Here is a 12,268-nt window from a genome sequence, read left to right on the forward strand (position 1 = left end):
AAAATGATCTACAACATCTCTCCATTCGTCCTTTCTCGGTTATCGCTAGAACACTGCGCCGCTAAAACGGAGACGTGGAGTTTGCACTATATCACGACGCGAATGTGTCTGAGCCACCCGAATCAGTGCTAAGGCCAGGGCCATCTTTGGTCGTCCTCGCCGGTCGCTCTACAACTACAGTAATAAATCCAACCCTGTACCACATTTACAGCATTAAATCACTGCTTTCACAGACACCTGGTTGCCTCGCACGAGTCTAGTTCGAATTAAGGGCGTGACCTCTCTGTTTTCCTTTCGCACGATTTTTTGGTCTTGCAGGTTAAAGAGGGAGGTTGCGCTAGGCTCCGTTGCAGTACAACATGGATGAGGAATATGATGTGATCGTACTGGGCACCGGGCTCACAGTGAGTAACCAGCCTTTTGTGCTCATGGTTGTATTCGGCAGATTACTTTACTTTACCTCTCTGTGTTTCACGCTTAGACGCGCGTGTTACGGTTTGTCAGGTTCATGGAGGTGGAATGGAGGAGTCGGGCAGATGCCCACTGTGTAAATAGATGCTGGGAGGCCGAGTTGCTGACGCATCGCCTCTGGTGTGGCGTTGTAGTCCGAGGTTTTGCGAAGCTGAATTTGGCTTCTTATTCGAATTTCCGTTCCACCTTAAATAGCGCATCAGTTGCATTCACCATTTAAGGTGGAGCGGGAAAATTCGAACGAGAAGCTGGAGAATAAGAAGCCAGATCCAGCCTCATCGTGGCTGGAATTGACTTCTTATTCGAATATCCCGTTCCACCTTAAAAGGCACATTAGTTACAGTCCCAGTTTAAGATGGACCGGAAAGTTCGAATAAGAAGCAAATTCCAGCCTCGTCATCTCTTTAATCTACACGGCCACCCGGCATTTTCCACACAAGCTCGATTAATTACTATTCCTTGTGCTTTCCTCAACGACTCTGAGCCGGTTGTATGAGCATAGTGCGTGTGAGCGGAGAAACAGCTGTTAAAAAATTGATAACGGGACTCTCCTCTTCTGTGCCTCCGATAGGAGTGGCATCAGGTGTCTCGGTTGTGCGTCAAAAAAAGGAAAAAAACGGCGTGTATCTTAAAAATGGTGAAGGATGAAGGTTAATGTTAACATACGTGACATAAAAGAACCGTTTTCGTTGCCATGTTAACGGTCGGAAAACAAAAGGCTTCAGCGAGCGTAGTGAGTTAGCTAGCTGGATCTGCGGGGTTCATTCAGGGCGCAGTGGGGTAGGCTAGGCTCGGCTAGCTAACTAGCTGGCGTTTCCCTGACGAAGAAAGTCGTTTTCCCAACGCTAACGGCTATTAAAGTTAGTATATTTTATAGCTAAAAACAAATCTAATATTCTGGCTGTGGGGAAATGGGGTGTTCAGTATGTTTTGTGGCCGATGAGAGGCGCTATACAGTGATGAAGGAGCCTTGGGTGGGGTGAGGAGACGAATCCCAGGGCGCAACGAGGAAAGCCACCAGTTAATGGACAAAAAGGGGCATTAAATTGGATCATTTGTTCCACCAAACGTTGAATTTCACTTGGAAATGCCTGATTCATCCTAAAAACCTAATTAGTTGTGACGTATTGTTGTTATTGGGTCTGTTTTTTGTATTTCTTTGTAATAATAACAATACACTTTATTTGTATAGTAATGCAGCTCCATCTTCATGAATATATATATATATATATATATATATATATATATATATATATATATATATATATATATGTATGTGTGTGTGTGTGTGTGTGTGTGTGTGAATATATGAAAGTGCAATGAAATAGACAAAGGGCAAAAAAGTACTCAACAGACTTATTGTTATTATTATTAATATTATTTAAAACTGTAAAAAGGAGGTTGCTGACATCTGAGCAGGTGAACATTTCCAAATCTTTGGAGTAGGGCTGGGCGATGCCACATTTTATTGCATTGTGATCACATTGTGCCCCGTACATAAAGGACACTGACCGGCTGTCTATGTGTCCTTGCAATGAGACTGTTTACACCTTGTGTTAACATGTCTTTCATGTGTGTTCACCAAACCGTGTCTTTAGGGGGACCAAGTAAGATTTGATTTTACTGTCTTGCGTAAAAAGCACATACGCCATTTCCGTTTTGCTTCTGTTTAATTTTTCCACGTTTCAGTGCAAATCCTGAGCTTCTCTTGGACCTTTTCATCAGCCTAGAGAACAAGAAGGCTCTTGGTTTGCGGATAACTCCAGGCTCTACCTTGCGTTTCCTTGTTTATCCTCTCACACTTGGTGTAAACATCTGCTCACGTAACTGTTTGTGGACATAGAAAACATATTCCAGTTGTAGTTGTGTTTGAGGTGGCCAAGATCCATTTTTGACCACCTCTGAATGTGGTTTGAGTGATTGATCGTAATCAGTTCACAGGGCATCCTGGGTGTGTTTACACCTGGAAAAATCCCAAATCTATCCGAATATTAAAATGGCATGTTGATTCAAGATGTAAACAGCCTTAATAAGAGCATAATGAATCCTGTTTAATCGGATTAGGACAGTCCAGTATGCAAAACTTGTATAAGAATAATGTTTTTTGATGGTGTATTTTAAAATTCACCATTTAAGGTGGAGCGGAAAAAATCGAACAAGAAGCTGGAGAATAAGAAGCCTGCTGATTCTAATTTGTCTGTGTCAACTTGTCAAACTTCGGACAAACAGAATGCCATGATAGATCAGGAAAATGTTGCCCACCACTGCTTCCTCATTTCTTATGGTTACTTCTGCTTCTTTTGTTATTCCAGAAAAATCCATCAAGCCATTCTTATTATCATTATGGTTATTATTTTTATTATTATCCTTATTCTTTTAGGAATGTATTCTCTCTGGGATCATGTCAGTGAATGGCAAGAAAGTTCTACACATGGACAGGAACCCATACTATGGAGGAGAAAGCTCCTCCATCACCCCTCTGGAGGAGGTAAGGATGCTCACTCAGCGCCTGCCATCTGCATTGTGTAATTCAGTAAAGCTGCCATCCAAAGCCTTGCTGCCAAGCGCCATGTTCTGTCCAGGCTAATGAGACATTTTTGGGACTGCATGTTTGTCAGGGGTCGACATACATGTGGCATTCTCTAATATGAAATGGATTCACCTTTACATGTGCTTCTTCCTCCCCTCAGCTTTATAAGCGATTTGAGCTTCCAGATGGGCCTCCAGAGTCGATGGGGCGGGGCAGAGACTGGAATGTTGACCTCATCCCTAAATTTCTCATGGCCAATGGTAATAAATCAGCCACATTTGACAGTTGCTTCAGTGATGGATTTGTTAAACGTGTTCTAGATGCTGTAGCAAGCCTTGAAATGAGTCTTTATGCGTAGTATTCCATTATTGTTATGTTGTCCATTGTTAGTCACTTCGTAAGATGTGCTAGATGTAGCAATTAATTCTGTAAGTGACCAGGATCTGTCAGCAGGTCAAATTTTTATTACACACTTTATAACTTAAGAGTAATGCAGACAGTTTGCACTGTTTTCTATGTAATTACTGAATAATAAAATAATACAATACACAATACATTAAAATGCTTTAGAAAAAAAATGATCCCAGCTACTTTTGGCCAGTGCTAATGTGGGTATATCACATTCTGATTTCTACAGGGCAGCTAGTCAAGATGCTGTTATATACTGAGGTGACCAGATATCTGGACTTCAAAGTGGTGGAGGGAAGCTTTGTGTACAAAGGAGGAAAGATCTATAAAGTGCCCTCAACAGAGACTGAGGCACTGGCTTCAAGTATGTATAGTGAAACGTTGTGTATGCTTTGCTCTCATTTATTGAAAAAATGACGTTGAATTCATTTCAAGAGCCCTTTTCATGGAAACCAAATTTTCCTCACATTTGTGAACAGATTTTGATGGTGTACGTAAATAATGTTAAAATTCATGTAGTGTTTATTTCCCAGTCCATACAGTCCATATATGGCAACTATAGTGTGAAAGCAGCTTTTGAGTTCACTGTTTCTGTGACCTCAGGCAAACCAGCATATTTCCATATATTATATGTATTACAGCAGTTTAGCTCCATCCATTTGTGTTGATGTTATTAGTGTTGTAGTTTTTTGAATGAGGCACAATACAGGACAGCAAATCAGAACAGAGGTCTTTTACACATACTAGTCTTAAAGGCTCGGTAACAGAATTGGCCTGTTTAATTCTTTGCAATAAGTAGAGGTTGGAAAATAGTAATGTAAAAATGAATGACTGCCTTTGGCACATAAAGCCATACACATGCCATGAATGGGGAAAAAGGAAAAGAAAAAAATGCCCTTTAATTTAAAAGTGTGTATCATTTTTATATTAATAAAATAATCTGCACAATCTTATCTTTCAGCTCACTCTCTTTTGGCAGTGATTAATAAACTATGTAGACATAATATATCTAATTCACCAAGGAATTATATTGACATTTGAATTAAGTAAATTCAGTGCATCTTCTGAGTTATATGATTGTGTAGCAAGAGCTGAATAAGGTCCAACATCAAAGCCTTATTGTCTTTTTCGTGTGTTTTCTCCAGATCTAATGGGAATGTTTGAGAAGAGACGTTTCCGGAAGTTCCTAGTTTTTGTAGCCAACTTTGACGAGAACGACCCAAAGACCTTCGAGGGAGTTGACCCCAAACAGACAACAATGGGAGAAGTGTACAAGAAATTTGACTTGGGGCAGGATGTGATCGATTTTACCGGACATGCCTTGGCCCTCTACAGGACAGACGAGTAAGTACTTTCATCACAATTATTGTGCTAGAAATTGAGATTATGTTCACTTGATGCCAATTTCTTGGGTAAAACAGAAAGTTATGGAGATTTTACATTTCAGTAAATGCTTTTGGTTAAACCATGTAGTTAGAGGTGCCTGCTGAGCAGAAATGCCTCGTCCTACCAGTTCATTGTAGCTGAAATCAACTATCTTCTCTGTGCCTTTTGGTGCCTCTAAGAGGTTTAAATACATCTCTACCCTCATAGGAGTCCGCTGTAAAATCAGATTTGCAGATTTGTCAATTCATGTTTGGTGTCTGGTGTTCACTTCTTTAGTTTTATCCTGTAGCTTCAAAGACAATATCAAACAAGTCTGTGTTTTCTAAAAAGATTTTGGGTAACATAAATGTCCATTATTTGTCAGCCTTCTTGCTCAAGAACAAGTATTGGATGAGGGGAAAAATTGGTTAAAATCGATTTTTGGGTGAACCATTCTTTTAACCAACAAAAAACTAGGTGCACCGGTTGAAACACTGGATAATAGGAGTAATAGGAATATCATTAACTCAGGAACTTGCTGAATTGGTTAATTCGATAAAAAAAATATACGGGTTAAAATGATGTTCTCAATGAATTGGCAGCGGTTAGTTAGGACAATGATGTGTGTTAGTTGCACAATGATAATGTAGGTTTAAATTTTCCTACAGTTGTCTGTTAGTTGGCCTGGGTTCGATTCCCCAGCTGGGTGACTGGGGTCCTCTCTGTGTGGAGTTTGCATGTTCTCCCCGTGTCTGCATGGGTTTCATCCAGGTTCAAATTCAAAATAATCAGTAGATATCTTGACTAATAATATAACCAGTAGTGACAGCCATAAACAATGGGAATAAATAAAGAAAAATAAAGTGAAAAATGATTATAATGGACTGTCTCCTAAAAAAGAAAAAAAATAATAGCAACACAATAACATTACAATCACAGTTGTAGAGGTACAGCTAAACATGACACTCCCTCGGCGTGTAGGATAAGGCATAATTGTAACCCAGGCCAGACAGCCACATGTGCTGTTTAACAAGGTTTAACAACTGTTTAACATTCTTACTATGTTATGATCAATTTATTACATAAATAAATCTTCAGTTTTTTAATATATCTTGAAAAACAGTATTTTTCAATTGGGATTTCTTTTTGCCTCCCCTCAGTTACCTTGAGCAGCCATGCCTGGAGACCATCAATCGGATCAAGCTGTATAGCGAATCTCTGGCTCGCTATGGGAAAAGCCCATACCTGTACCCATTATACGGTCTGGGGGAACTTCCTCAGGGCTTCGCCAGGTGTGCAAACACAAACCCAGCACTTCAGCCTAGACGCCACAGCCAATCGTGTTTTTTTTTCACATAGACTTTTGAACATGGACATCACATTCTTCTGTCTCTGTCTTGTCAGGCTAAGTGCAATTTATGGAGGAACCTACATGCTGAACAAACCGGTGGATGAGATAGTCGTAGAGGATGGTCATGTCATTGGAGTGAAATCAGAAGGAGAGGTAAACTGAACTGTAACTGGTTTCGGTGTAACATTTCACTAGTTTTCTTTATACGTCCCTCCCAATTCTTCCCGGTGCAACTGCATTAATTGTGCAAGGAGAAAAGTTATACTGAATCCTTTGCATCAGTCAAAAATGTAGTTTTAAAGATTTTGAATTGAACTAAGCAAAATAAACTTGTGATCATCTCCTTTGAAGTCAGCACCACAGAGCATGAGCAGCTCTTTTAGGTTGAGAACTGCTGACTTAGGTCATCAGCATTTCGTAGAATGTTTCCTCTGAAGTAATAGTTATATGGCTGTATCAGCATATCACCAAATATTTTGAGAAGAAAATAGATTTTCTTTTTCTTATATGCCATTTCTGACACTGTGCGTGTCATTGTTACTCAACATTTTGATTTATTTAGTCCACACACATACACACAAACACGCACACACACGTGGTTCATGTTCTAAGTATATTCTGTGTTCAGAAAGTTTAGTGTATTTAAAACATGTTCCTTTGGAATCACCTGTATAGCAGGGACGATTGCTGTCATAAGTTGCTTCATTACAGTAATTTTTAAAGCTGCTTGAATAGCTAAACATTGTTTAAATACGTCATGAAGTCAGTTTGAAATATTGCTCAGATTTAAAATTGCTGATCATTTTTTTTATACAATTGTCTTCCAGTACTAAAATTCCAGAATCGTCATTAACAACAATGTTAGGATGTTATATTACTTCTTCATGTTATTTTCTTTTCAGATTGCTCGATGCAAGCAGCTTATCTGTGACCCCAGCTACATTCCAGACCGTGTGCGCAAAGCAGGCCAGGTGATTCGGGTCATCTGCATCCTCAGCCATCCCATAAAAAACACTAATGATGCTAACTCCTGCCAGATCATCATCCCCCAGAACCAGGTTAATCGCAAGTCAGGTCAGTGCCAAACAAAGGCCTTTCAGTTATTGTATTAAACTTTGAACGAGCTTCTTTGAACGTGACGACATGAAATGGACTTACAGTTTGTAATACCATCCTGTTGTCAGATAAGGTGAACTGATAAAAATGAACATATGGTTCTCTCTGAATTAATTGCATGATACTACCACTAGGGGGCATTTTGCTTTAAATTTGGTCTCAGAAGAGAGCCAGATGTATGTTTTGAATGAGTGTGAAATAATAACCATTTATTATTTTGGCACAGATATCTATGTGTGCATGATTTCCTATGCCCATAATGTTGCGGCACAAGGAAAGTACATTGCCATCGTAAGCACCACTGTGGAAACTGCGGAGCCTGAAGCTGAAATTGAGCCTGCTCTGGAGCTCCTTGAGCCCATCGACCAAAAGTACTTCATTACTTTTTTATGGAAAGTAGCTATTTATTTAGCCAACAGGAATAAATAAGAATCTCTAGAATCAGTTCTATTTATCACTCTGTCTTTGTTCCAGGTTTGTGGCCATCAGTGACATGTATGAACCAACAGATGATGGTTCAGAGAGCCAGGTGAGAGAAAGCTCTTCCAATCTTCCCTTTTTCCAGGCCAGACTAAACACATGAAGCTGAGTACACTACACAACATATAAATGCTAACAAAGTTCACAAAGTATCTCACACTTAAAGTCAGACTTATGCAAGAATTCTTGTCTTTTTGTTGGGAAGATGAGGCTATAGTGAAGCTCTCAAAATCCCATATCTCATTGGCCTGTCCTGGTTACAGTGTCACATTTGCCATCAAAACCCTCACACTCACAGTGTCTCATTAAATTAACCATGTGGAAAATGACAGTGTTAAACAATCAAAACAGGTTTTTTGGGGGATTTTTTTCCTTTGCTTTACTGTTTCATCTGGTAATTTTGTGATGGACCCTAACACTGAAGTGGAAGCAGCTACAGTGTGTGAGTTGAAGCTTCAACTTTCTCAAATAAAAGAACATAATGTAAGCGCAGTTCAGTAAAAGTTGTGACTGTAGTATATTGTCATCTTTAATTTGGTCACAAAACTGTAATTAATTCCGTACCAAAGAATGAAATTGCAAAAATCACACAGACTTTACCATTTAAGAGTCTGTGGCTTAGCCGCCTCACTGGAAAACTTTATTGCTCAAATGTTGATCTCTTAAGGCTTAGGTGATTTAATGTAATCCTCCTCAGAAAAATGCATTAGATAAATAGGACACCTGAAATATATGAGACTTACGGATAAATGAGAGTTTATAGGGTTCAGGTAAATATGAGCATTGCTATCTTGACAAATCTGAGCAGTATATGATGTTCTTGGGATCTCAGCTAAAACACAAGATGTAATATGTAAATATTGTTGAATTCTGAAAATGTAATGGTCTCTCTCAGTCCGCTGTAGACTCACAGAAAATTGAGCTATGGCCTGTTTTGAATTCACTGTTGAAGTTATAAGGAGGTTTCATCCTGGACTGGTTTTTGAGTGAGGCGCAAGAGAAGGCAACCAATCAGAACAGAGCTTATTTCCATATACTGGTATATATACTTATATATAAGACACCAAGTAACAAAAAGTAATCCAAACAGGGATTAAGAGATGTAACACACAAAGTTATTGTGACGTCTGAGGATACTGGCCCTTTAACAGGCAACTTTACCATCACTACACATTTCTTTTTCCCTCTGTTATTGGCTGTGGCTCAAAGCTTTTGTTAAGTTACATCACTGACCAACCCACACAACAGGACTAGTGGTTGTTACAGATCATCACTCTGGGGCTTGATTGGAAGGTGAAAGGTTGAGTCATTTGTCTTCTCACACTACCAGATGATCCATGTTGTCACTTGCTTCCTATTGAGCTCCCGCCCTGAAAATTCACTTTGAGTTTGAAAATTTATTGTTAACTTTTATCTTAACAAACATTGGGCTAAAGCTCATGTAGCCTGTTTTTTTGTCAGTTATTAGTATTTTTAACACCATACTCAAATGTCAGCTGCCCTTTACATTGTGTGAACCACCTGTAATGAATGGACCAATAATGATGGCCCAAATTGCCTTAAATGACTTCCATTAACATACATTAAAGTTAAAAGCATTCCTGTTTCAGAGATATGAGTTCTACTTACAGAAGCAATGGAAACCTTGTGTGATGTCTTCCAGATATTCGCATCACGGTCTTACGACGCGACCACCCACTTCGAGACGACCTGTAATGACATCAAGGATATCTACAAGCGCATGACGGGCAGCGACTTTGACTTCGAGAATATGAAGCGCAAACAGAACGACGTCTTCGGGGAGGATGAGCAGTGAGCAAGGAGACTAAGATGGAGGGTGAGCGATGAGGACAGCAACAAGGGGAACAGACACCTAGTGTATTGCTTTGCTTTAGATAAATGGATTTGATTTAAAAAGATCAAAAGTTGAGTGCAAGTTACAGCAAACAAGCCTAGTCATAGACAGCGTTCAGCTGTCCTTAACTTTCCTTTGTCTTGTCTTACCCCTTGTTTCCTCCTCTCTCTCAGTCCCTTTTTCCCAAGTATGTACACTTTAGCACAGAGGCACAATGCTCTTACGCTCACATTCCCCAACTCATCCTTAACAAAGCAGGCTGATGTTAGACCTTTCGTGAACACGTCATGCATCGTTTTTGAGCTACTATCCTGTCGAAGTGAAACATATCCAAGCCTTATTTGTTTGGGAGTCATTTTGGGTTTTTTTTGAGTGATGCCTTTGGTGGCAGCTCATGTCTTTACATAATCCACTAATGAGAGACAATGTAACAATGTCTCAAGTAGATATAAACTGTGAAATCACTACGAAACACCAAACCAAACTGTTTATCCCACACATGCTTAATGTGACTTTCCACATTTCAGTAATAGCATTGTTTAATTTGAAGACACTAAAATAAGTACTACAGACTGTTGGTAACAGAGCCACGGCAGCCTTCCCACACACTGGAAAGTGTCTTTGGCAAGTACAAAGCTTCACACCCAGGTCTGTGCATATGCAGAGTTGATGACCATCACATCATTTAAAAAGGGCAGAACATTGATTTAAAATGTGGAGAATCTCCTTGCATGCACCTTTCAGACAACTTAAAGATGGGTTCCACTGCATTTCCAAACTCTGCTTTTATTACACTATAGCTGTTCACAAATATACTCTGCATATTACGTTTCTTCTGTTTGGCAGTGAATATGGTGAATATGAGGCCTGGAACGGCACATGCAGTTGGAGTTAAAAGCCATTAACACTTTTGGCTACATTCACATTACAAGCCTCATTGCTCAGGTCTCGATTTTTTGCCCAGATCCAGATTTTCTAACTCTGTAGTTCACATTTGTGTAGATCAAATTTGTCAATAATGCAAACAGACCTGTGCCCTGAAACATCCCGCATGCACATTCCTGATGAGTAACATGATGTGAATGAACCATGATGTGTAATGAAGAATAAACAAAATGACCATGAGAACAAGGTTTTGTCACGAAGATCATTTGCCCTGTTCTCAGCTGTTCATTATTAGAGCAAGATAAGGGCAAAAAATGGTCAGATACATTGCTTTTGCACCGTTTTCTGGCACATACTTCAGATTCCATGTTTGTACTGAATGATGGTGCATGGGCAGTGGAAAAAAGAAATCAATTCTGATCTCAGTGTTCATGGCCCCGAATTAGAAATTAGAAAGAGCTGATTTGAAAAGATCCGATTCGAGTGTCCACACAGCTCTGAAAAAGTCAGATTTGTGCCACTTTAGCCTGGTAATGTGAACGTAACCTTTGTTGCCCGAGTAGAAGGATGTAAATGATTTACCTGCAATTGGTATTTATAGCTGCAGCAGTTTCTATAGGAATCATGTCAATGTGAATGAAAAAAAAAAAAGCCTATCGTGTCTTTTTGCGGTTTGACACTTAACGTATCCTCTAGTTGTTCTGGCTTTATAAACTAGGCTGGACCCTGGTCTAAAAACTTTGTTCTCTTTGTGTCAATTTTGATTGAATTTGTGTGCTGGAGTGGCTCCTACCATGGACTGTTACCTTGCAGTCGACATGCTTGAGTCACTTTGTAATATTTTACACTTAAAAAATCAGTGTGTAAAGAGTTAACACGTAACGTTGTTAGTACGAACTGAGACTAATTCTTTCCTGTTCTTTTTTTATCGTTTCATTTTTATTTCCAGACACTTTATTCTTAAGGGTCTTAAGTGTGCTCTTTGTTGGTCGCTTTGTGATTTTTTTGTTAACGTAGATGGTTTTGTTGATACCGGCCTCCCAGTGCCACCTGAAGCTGTGCATTTTGAGCATTTAACTACACTGTCAGCGTGGCTCACGCATCGGTTGGATGTCCTGTATTGACTTCCCGTGTTCAACTTGCTGAGTCTATGATTGCGATGGTAGTTTTCATGTAGTTTCACAGGGAAAAAGGTAAAAAATCAACAGCAAGTTGCTTGTGGTCTTTCAGACCCACTTACCATGCTACAAGTCCTGCATCATCTGATTTTCGTCTTCTTTCATCCGTGTGTGACGTTAAACGACAGACAATGTTGTCAATGGACACTGAATCAAATAGCATTACTGGCAAGCATAGTTCTGTTTGGAATTATCTTCTGCATCGTCTTGTTTGTTTGATTTCTAGTAGCTGTTTAAATGTTATTTTGTACTTTTATTTATTTTCCATTATGTGTATCTTGAAACTAAACACTTTAACACTGGCATATGAACTTCAGACAAAGCAGTTTAAGTTGTGACTTTATCACAGGTGTTTGAGCAGTCTTGTGCAATGAATGAAATAAATTCAAATGTGAATAAAATGCTGAGAATCTCAATCTCGTTGGTCTTTCTTGGAAAAGAAAAAAAACTAAATATGGAAATGCTGTTTTTTCATCACACCATTTTGTGAACACCTTAAAATGTACATGTAGACTGTAAATTGTACATGTGCATGGGTTATTTTGAACGGTAAATCATAGAGGAGAACGGGGTAGGTTGGCACATTGTTAATTTCAGGGTCAGTAGGAGAAACGCTTTGAAAAATGTAA

At 39.3% G+C, this 12,268-nt stretch overlaps 1 protein-coding gene across 2 annotated transcripts; it reads left to right on the forward strand.

Moving 5' to 3' along the window:
- Positions 1-125: 125 nt before the first annotated feature.
- gdi1 (GDP dissociation inhibitor 1) lies at positions 126-12,055 on the forward strand. Of its 2 annotated transcripts, XM_037541329.1 has the most exons (12): positions 142-179; positions 319-404; positions 2,852-2,959; positions 3,162-3,261; positions 3,639-3,773; positions 4,555-4,753; positions 5,935-6,066; positions 6,179-6,278; positions 7,028-7,199; positions 7,468-7,612; positions 7,716-7,770; positions 9,385-12,055. In XM_037541329.1, the coding sequence occupies exons 2-12, from the start codon at positions 360-362 to the stop codon at positions 9,535-9,537; spliced, it is 1,344 nt and encodes a 447-aa protein (XP_037397226.1). In that variant the 5' UTR covers positions 142-179; positions 319-359; the 3' UTR covers positions 9,538-12,055. The 2 variants fall into 2 exon arrangements, with proteins under 2 accessions (XP_017549807.1, XP_037397226.1); XM_017694318.2 differs by having other exon boundaries at positions 126-404.
- Positions 12,056-12,268: the final 213 nt, after the last annotated feature.

The sequence above is a fragment of the Pygocentrus nattereri genome, chromosome 9 (assembly GCF_015220715.1).
Source record: "Pygocentrus nattereri isolate fPygNat1 chromosome 9, fPygNat1.pri, whole genome shotgun sequence".
In the NCBI taxonomy this organism is placed as follows: domain Eukaryota; kingdom Metazoa; phylum Chordata; class Actinopteri; order Characiformes; family Serrasalmidae; genus Pygocentrus; species Pygocentrus nattereri.

What these genes read in the sequence shown, in the direction of transcription:
- gdi1 (XM_017694318.2), top strand. Translation starts at nt 360, where the DNA reads ATGGATGAGGAATATGATGTGATCGTACTGGGCACCGGGCTCACA. An exon ending in CCATCACCCCTCTGGAGGAG is followed by an intron (nt 2,960 to 3,161) that starts GTAAGGATGCTC and finishes TCCTCCCCTCAG; the next exon opens with CTTTATAAGCGATTTGAGCT. An exon ending in CTTCCTCAGGGCTTCGCCAG is followed by an intron (nt 6,067 to 6,178) that starts GTGTGCAAACAC and finishes CTGTCTTGTCAG; the next exon opens with GCTAAGTGCAATTTATGGAG.